General features: G+C 35.5%; 1 protein-coding gene across 1 annotated transcript; it reads right to left on the bottom strand.

Annotated features, from left to right (window-relative positions):
• Positions 1 to 4,539: 4,539 nt before the first annotated feature.
• On the bottom strand, positions 4,540 to 5,526 carry LOC306653679 (olfactory receptor 4F3/4F16/4F29-like; the record flags this gene model as incomplete). The annotated part of the gene is made up of 1 exon (XM_079126680.1): positions 4,540 to 5,526. The coding sequence occupies one exon, from the start codon at positions 5,524 to 5,526 to the stop codon at positions 4,540 to 4,542; it is 987 nt and encodes a 328-aa protein (XP_078982806.1).
• Between the last annotated feature and the right edge of the window lie 3,878 nt (positions 5,527 to 9,404).

Below are 9,404 nucleotides of genomic sequence, written 5' to 3'. Positions count from 1 at the left end.
TCTCTGTTTTCATCTTTGAGTTGGCCAGAATCTGCATAGTTCATTTTTCTTCTAGATGATTCTGTCCATTCTCATCTGAATACCTGACATCAGCACTTGCTCCCTTTTGCCCCTCCTGAGTGACGGAAGGGGGACTAAACCGGACCTGCGACCCCTCACTCTGCTCCGCGGTGCCATTAGTGGCTCCTGGTGGCAAGCGGGCCGCCCAGACCTTCTACCACAGGAGGCCCAGGCGGGTCCAGAGTGCTGGCTCTGCCCCTCCCCCAGTGCTCAGGCCTCCTTCTGTCTATAAGTGTAGCAGCTTATAATTTATTTATGGTACAAACTTTCTTCTCCATTCTTCTACTTTTGTTGAAGTGTAATATATTATCATTTTTCCATATTCACCCTGCTGTGGAATATCACACCAGAATTGGTTTCTTTTATCTATAACTTAATATCCATTGACTGACCTTTCTTCATTCCTCTCTCCAGTTTCTGGTAACCACTATTCTATTCCCAGCTTCTATGAAATCAACTTTTTATATTCCATATGTGAGTAAGATCATGGGATATTTGTCTATCTGTACCTGACTTATATCAATTAATATCACATCTTCCAATTCCATGCATGTTGCTGCAAATCACAGGATTTCATTAATTTTATGGCTGCATAGTATTCCATTGTATACATGTACCACATTTTTCTTTGTTCTTTCTTCAGACACTTATGTTGATTCTCTACTTGGCTATTGTGAATAGTGCTGTGATAAACACAGGAATGTACATGTCTCTTTTACATACTGATATCATTTTCTTTCCAAGATATCTCCAGTAGTGGGATTGATGAATCATATGCAATTTTATTTTTAAATTTTTAAAGGAATCTCCATGCTGTTTTCCATATGATTGTACTAAGTTACATTTCCACCAACAGTATTCAAGTGTTCCTTTTTCTCCACATCCTTTTCAGCACTTGTTATATTTAGTATTTTTAATAACAGCCATTTGTGTTGGAATGAGGTGATATCTCATTTTGGCTTTGCTTTGTTTCCCTGATGATTAGTATTGTTGAGCATTTTTTCATTTACCTGTTGCCATTTTATGTCTTGTATGGGAAAATGTGTATTAAAATCCATTGCCCATTTAGAATTTTTTTTTATTATCTTTTGAGGTTTAAGAGGTTTATTTTGTGACTAATCATCTCATAGTGAGCTAGGACTAGAACAACAATTAGTTGTAGCTACATTTCCAAATTAAAGAATCTTACGAGATTCTAATGTTCTAAATGTCGTTCTAGGTTTCCGCTAGGGAAGATTATTGAAAACTCCTTTGTATTTTTATCTTTTAAAATAACTTAAAAGATACTGAAATAATGCTCTCATTTTCAGTAAGTTAGCCACAATGCTGTATTTTACTAATTCATTTAAGCTTTCATGTAGTAGAATATATAGGCTGTTGCTAAACTGGACAAATTTAGATAATTATAATTTTGGAACTTGACCTGTTTTTTAAAACAATATCTGTTTTTTAAAACAACTGTAGTCAAGTTTGATAAAGAATTATCTGTGTTTTTGTTTTTAACTTTATCCTGTGAATGTGGAAACATGTCAAAACAAACTTCCTCAATAGTTTAAAAAAATAACTTAAAAAATTCAAATTGATATACAAATTATAGATATTTACAGGGCACGGTGTGGTAATTCTGTACGTATATACAATAATCAAATTAAGGTGATTGATATTTATGTTTCCTTAAATGTTTATCATTTCTTTGTGTCGAGAGTCTTCTAACTTCTTTGTTTTAGTTTTTTATAAAATATGTACTACATTGTTCTAAACTGTGGTTCCTCTACTGTGCCACACAGCTCTCAAAACCATTCCTCCCACTTCACTGTATTTTTGAATCTGTTATCCAGCTACTTCTACCCTTTTCCCTATCTGTCCTAGCCTCCAGTGACTGCTATTTTATTTTCTACTTTCATGAACTCAAAATTTTAGCTTCTACCTATGTGTGAGATCATGTGGCATTTGTCTTGCTGTGTTTTATTTTACCTACTTCTCATAATTCCCTTCAGTTCCAATAATGTTGCTGCAAATGATAAGATTTTATTCTTTTTGCCTGTGAGTGTGTGAGTGTGTGTGTATTTAGAGATGAATTTGGTTCGTTCTTGCTTTTCTAGTTCCTTGAGTTGCATCACTATGTTGCTTGTTTGAAATCCTTTTTTATTATGGGCACTTTTTGCTATAAAATTCCCTCTTGTTAATACTACTTTTGTTGTATCTTATACATTTTAGTATGTTGTGTTTCCATGTTCTTTTGTTTTGAGAAGTTTTTAGATTTCCTTTTAGATCTCTTTGAAGACACATGTACCTTCTGTGTTTGTCTTCCATAATCACATCAGTGACCTAAATTTATTGTGGGTCATGCTATGCTATGTTGTATTCCAGAAACATCAATTATTGAAGGTCTTCAATTGTGTCAGAGATTACAGGTTTTTGTGTTCAAGAGTGCGCTTATTTCCTCAAAATGTGATATCATATATTCACATCAAAACACACCAAGATTTCATCACTCCTGTTTGAGAAATATGGAGAAGCAAAGGAATTCCAACTTTTACATTGTAGGTGGTGACTGAGAACACTCTCATTATCAGGTTTGCATTGCAGAAAATCTCTCCTAGTACCTTTGTGAGGAGACTTCATGCCCAGAGATCAATTAGGAGCTGAGAAATGACAGATACTGGACTAAGGAAATGATACTGAAAAGAGAGAGGAAGGACAAACGTGCAATATTAAAAAGAATACACAGGGAACAGGATTGTAGCTCAGTGGTAGAGTGCTTACCTGTCATGTGTGAGGCACTGGGTTCAATCCTCATAAAAACTAATAAATAAAATAAAACTAATAAATAAACCACATAAAAACTAATAAATAAAATAAAGGTATTGTGTCTACCTACAACTAAAAATATATTTTTAAAAAAGAATATACAGATTCCAGTTGATGGGAACAGAATCTAGGCACCTCTCTGAATTCTAGCTTGAAAAGACTGAAAGCATCACCAAGCTAGGGGAAAGAAGCCAGGTTTCTAAGGGAAGATGGCAAGTTTAATGAAAGTTAAACACGGAATTTCTTATTCAAATTACATGGTACAGAGTTCAAGAAAAAGTCAGGATTAGTGTTAGAAGTTTGGGAGGCTATTTCAGAGGCACACAATGCTTAGCATGAAACTTAAATCCATTACAGCAGGAATTACAAATAAGGAATCCAGAAAAATCTGACCACAGTTTGAAAGAGTCTGATCTTTTAGCTGAGTTCAGTGGCAAATCCATGCAGAGGACTTGATAAAGATTTATCAGAAATCTTTTTTTTTATTGTAAACAGATGGGATACTCAAATGTTGTCTTCCAGTCTTTTACTAATAGTCTCTTGTTGCCATTAGAAGGATTGCCACAGGTCACCTGGGATCTGATGGATGGCAGGCCAGTTTCTTAATGACTTGAGTAACTAACACGTGAATAATAATGTGTGCATATGGTACCTGCTGCCACTCATCTGGTAATGCAGAGAGAATAGTGAAATATTATCTTTGAATTGTTATTCATACTATTTCCAAATGGTATATCTACTTTTAAAAATAATTGTATATAATAAATCTTATCTCATAGAAAGTTTAATGTATTTCTTCATTATATCTTTATATCTCTTCATTTACAGACAGTTTTATAATACAGTTTGTTATAATTTTTGCATTTTGACTTTTCATAGTTATGAACATAGTTCACATGAAACAGATTTTTTTCATTTTATTCACTTATTCATGAACCAGTACTCCTCTTTTTAGCTCCCAAATGGTCAATCTATTTGTAATCATTTAATAGTCACATAGTTTTCTTTGTAATATACAAATAATGGATATTGTTTAGGAAATAATTGGGGTAGAAAACTGTCATAAATATTGAGTATTATACAAATTTATATCATCTGGTCTCAAAACATTTCATTGGAAAATAAAAACTACTATGGCTTACTGAGTTGTGTCTCCATGATTTTACCCCACTTTTTGTTTTCTATTTCCAATTCTAGCTAAATTTAAAAACCTTAGTACTACCTAAATCTGTGGGTGAACAAATTCAGATGTTAAAAGTCTCTAATTATTAGACCTGGGTAGGTAATTATCTTCATTTTGTTTGTTCCTCTAGGTGAGAGAATCACAGGGCATGAATATAGTTAAATATGTGTATTAAGAGACATATGTGTTTGAGAGTCATTGTCAAATAGAAGAATGTCCAACATTATGAATGGGAAATATGCCTAGTGTGTGAGGTTTCAGCAATCACTGTCCCCAAGATCTTCAAAGACAGACAATATTTCCAGTTATAAACTTAACATTCCAAGGCTGAATTCACTCCTCAATGTTTTCAGAATCCTTACAGCAAGGGTTCCCTAGAAAGGACTGACCATGTGGAAATAAAGTCCTTAAGGATACAGCTCACAATGCATATTTAAAACACTCATTAAATTGAAAAAGATTCTTGAACTCTTTTAATTAAAAAGTTACTTTCCAAGAATTGCCAATATGAACCCAGAGGTCTTTGTGTAAAAAAACCTCTTCCTAAAGCTTGTTAAAGCCTTAAAATAGAGTCTCCTCATTGCCATTTTCATCTCCTTATTTCTAAAGGTATAGATGATAGGATTCATAAAAGGAGTGATAAGAACATCAAATATAGCTAAAAATTTATCTATGGGTAAGGCAGGGAAGGGCCACACATAGACAATGATGCAAGGACCGAAGAAAAAGACCACCACAGTGATGTGAGCTGAGAGAGTGGAAAGGGCCCTGGCTGAACCACCGGAAGCGTGTTTACGAACCGTAACCAGGATGAAGACGTAAGACACCATCAGGATGAAGAAGGTGCCCGTGGAGATGAATCCACTGTTGGCAGCGACGAGAAACTCCAGTCTATAAGTGTCTGCACATGCAAGTTTGATGAACCGAGGAAAATCACAGTAGAAGCTATCCATTTTGTTGGTTCCACAAAAGGGCAAGTTTACAACAAAAGCCAGCTGGACCACAGAGTGGATGAGTCCAATGGTCCAGGCCACAGCCAGGAGAGAAGTGCACGTTCTCAGGCTCATGCTGGTCAGGTAGTGGAGGGGCTTGCAGATGGCCACGTAGCGGTCGTAGGCCATGACGGTCAGCAGCACCATCTCCGTCCCTCCCACGGTGTGAATGAAGAACATCTGTGTGATGCAGCCTTTCAAGGAGATGGCTCTGTGCTTTCTGAAGAGGTCATAAATCATCTTTGGAGTGGCGATGCTGGACACGCCTGTATCGATGAAGGAGAGATTGGCCAGCAAGAAGTACATTGGGGAGTGTAGGTGACGGTCTGAGATGATCGTGAGCACAATGAGAAGGTTTCCCAGCATACTTGCTACATAAAATGTCGTGAAGAACAGAAAAAGGAGAATCTGAATTTCCCAAGAACTGGTGAGTCCCAGCAACACAAATTCAGACACCACTGAGTGATTTCCTCCATCCATCAACTTCAAGTGCAAGGATGACCCTGCAGTTACTGTTACCTGAGGAGCACACGAGGAGGGGGAAAGTTTTCAAGTGGAAAAGGACATCCTGGCTATGGAGTAATGTCCCAGATGTCAAAAACTGAAGGTCACCTTGCCATTGTACAGTGAAGAGTTTATACTGTGCTCGAGTCACAGAGAACTCGCCCCAGAAACTTTTCCCATGTCTTGGTCTTGGGTGTCATTTAAACATGTAGCCTCAGGTTTAGCTTGGTCTCTAGTGTATCATCGGGAAGGTAGAATGTGAACAAGTTACTTAAGAATTTAAGAAGGCTATCAGGGAATGAACAGACTTATACTTCCTGATTTGCACATGGAAATTATGCCTCAAAATTGAAACCTGTTGAAAAGGAGAAAATTGTTTATTTATTCATTTATTTCATAATAGGTGGGTACCTTACAACATTCTGGAGTTCTGTTTTTCCTGAACTATTTTATGTTTTCTAGGTTTGCAATCATATCATCAACAAAAAGATAGCTTTCTGATTTTTGATTTTTGCTGCTTTAAGACCATATGCATCTCATTACCCTCTTACTAACATGGAAGTCCTGTGTACTTTTCTGTTCTTTTTTCATTACATATTTTCCTCTTCTTATTTTAAAATAAGAGACCAACTAGTGCACATAGCAGTATGACCTATTTCTTTCCTATCTTTCCACCACATCAACCAAATTGAGAACTTCAGAATACTTGTCTTTCCCTCCTTCTTACCTCTCTCCTCAGTTCAAATTAAAAAAAATTTTTTGAAAAAAATCTTTCTGGAACTACTATTGGTTTTGCACTTCATGCCTCCTGAATCTATCCTTCCTGTTTGAACATTTTCTGTCTCATTATCTTAAGGATATGTGCTTTAAGATACCGCTTGCTTCTTAATTTCCAGACTTGGCTTGAATTTCAGTGATAATTATGCTTTTTGTTTTAAAGTCTATTTCTGAATTGTTGAGCTCCAGAGAGTCTAGTCCATCTTTCACTTGAGTCTCCTTACATACTATTGTTGTGTTTTATCAAAATTAGTAGCTGCTTCTTGCAGCAGTCCTGTATCATAGATCAGCCTAATACTATGTGTATTTACTCTGTTCTTCACACTTATAAAGGATTTCACAAGAATTTTGGAAGTCATCCAAATCAACTGTCTGATTTCAAGATTTATTCAGTATATATGGTTGGGTAATTTTCACTCTTATCTCTCCAATTTAACACAGTGTAGACTTCTTGTTAAATGTTTTTGGAATAACTTGAGTTCTACAATAGAAAAGTAACTGCACATCTGTGAAATTCGGAAAGATCATGGTATTAGTGTTGGAAGCAAACTATAGCTCCAATAACAATATTCTTATTTATTGCTTTGTGATGAAATGTTCAAAGAAAAATTATCTTAAGAATATGATTCTTTTTAAGGAGCCAAACTTATAATTGAACTCGTTTCAAATATTTTCTGTCACAATGAAGTCTGATCTTGAAAACAAGTGACATCTCTTCGAGATAAAAAGCTAGAATTTAAAACAAAATTTATTCATTTTAATCTTTTGTCCAAATCTAAATTTGGGGCACTATGCAGCTTATGTAAAGTAGTTTGTTAATTTTCTTTCTTACATTCAATGATCCAGAAAGACAAATGTAATGTATTGGTTTAAAATGAAGAATCACAATCTGAACTGCTGGGTTAACTCCATCACTTACCCTATCAAACCAGTTACTTCATCTCATTATATCTCAATATATGCATCCATTACATTGAAATTAACAATACTTTGGGCCTGGGAGTGTAGCTTTGTGGTAGAGTGTTTGTCTAGCTTGGGTGAAGCCCTGGATTTGATCCCCAATACTACAAGGAACAAACTTGCTATGAGTAAAGAACTTAAAACAGCCTTTGAGCTGGGCGTGGTGACACATGCCCGTAATCCCAGTGACTCTGGAGACTGAGGCAGGAAGATCACAAGTTCTAGGCCAGCCTCAGCAATTTAGCAAGATTCTCAGCAACTTAGCAAGACCCTGTCTCAAAATGAAATAAAGCTGAGGATTTGACTTAGGTAGAGTACCTTCTGGGTTCAATCTCCAGGGCTGAAAACTCAACCCCACAAAATAACAATAAAAACAACAGAAAAACAAACAAAACAGTACTCGACATGGTGAGAATGCAATAGATGTTAGATAAAATGATGCATTATATACATGTTTATTGTCACTAAACTCTCCTGGTAGCTCTAGTCCCCAAATTCCTCCTTTTGGCATGTCCTGGTTTTTCATCCTTCATAAGAACATCATTTAAGATCTTTCCTTCTTCCCTTCTCCTAGGGGACTTTCTCTTCGGTTTTTATACCTTCCTCAAAGGATTTATTCCTGTGTGAAAGGGAATGAGTATATGGAAGTTCTAGTCATATCCCTAACACATTAATGCTGACTGAATCTGCATGAATGTACATTTCCCCCTCATTCTTTCCTAAACAATAGAGTCATATTTACTACAGTGTACTAAGCACTATCACCTAGATGCTTGTATATTAATCATATTCATGTAAAGTTTTATATGACCACAACAAAACTCAATCTTATCTCTACTGTCCAATACGACATTTCTTTCAGATGTGTTATTATAAGCATCCCACCTGTTCTGCTTCTTTTAAATCTCTCATTTGCTTTCCTGAATGGATTACTGAATTCCTGTAATTCAGGACAGTTTACTTTTCCCCATCTAGCATGAATATGACCCCAAAATCACTCTTCCTAAGTAATACTTTAATTATATAACTAGTATCATCAAAAAATGCTTAGAAGTTGTCCTACTATAATTTGGCTATATACCATATTTCCAGTTATTTCCCTGTATGCTCCTATTTTTAAGAAATACTTATTCAGCATTAATACCGTCTGCTCCACTGCCCATCCGTGACCTCCTTCTTAACTTCTGACAGCTTCCTTTATGTTTCTGAAACAGCCTTATGAGAATCAGTAAATACGAGTAGCAAAATCTTCATCCTTATGATCTCTCTGCATCATTTTTGACTGTTCTCTATTTCCCAGTTCCTGAGAAATACTGTAAATGGAAGGATGTGCACAGACTGTCATCTTTCCCCATGGTAATGTCTAATTCTACAGGCTGGAATTAAAGAAGACACCTCTTCAAATAAGAATTCTAACTAGTGTCATTAATATAGGGAAGGACACAAATCATCAATGCCTGGAGGTCAGAGAACAGATCAGGACTGAGTGTACAACTTAACTCTAAATACATGCAGAAGTCTGATTGATAAAGCCTGTTTAGGCCTGTTTCATAAGTGGTTTTATTCACTCCACTTCATACCGTCAGGCATAATTTATTTAGGATGATTATTTAGGACCATTTACTTTTGCTAAATCCAGTAGAGATGGCAACTACTATTATGTACCAGATATTGAAATTTTTCTAATATGAAGTAATTCCAAAGGAGTCATCAACTAAATCTTCTGGTCACTGACACAGCCATCTAATTAAAAAAACTATTTCCATTTCCCTAATCTTATGATATTCAGAAAAAAATAAACTTTATTTTTAGCAATATAGCATCTCATTCTTAGTACTTTTTAAATGTTAGTAGTCCTTTGATTCTCTTTAGTATCTACACTTCATTTTCTCAATGAATCTTGGTTAAAACATTTTAATAATTGATTATAATCAATTTCCTGAATCTGTAGTTTGTGTTTCTGTTAATTCTGATCTTATGTTGGCTTTAGGAAACATTAATACTATAATATAGTGGTAGCATATCTTCTGGAGATCAAGAATATCATTAGTCCCTGTGATTAGCCCTGGCAGGTAGGAACTCATCTCAATTGAGAATGTTCTTATTCTCCTTCATAA

Source organism: Sciurus vulgaris, assembly GCF_902686455.1.
Source record: "Sciurus vulgaris genome assembly, chromosome: 2".
In the NCBI taxonomy this organism is placed as follows: Eukaryota; Metazoa; Chordata; class Mammalia; order Rodentia; family Sciuridae; genus Sciurus; species Sciurus vulgaris.
Note: the sequence above shows the minus strand (reverse complement) of the source record. Positions and strands in the feature narration are given on the sequence as shown.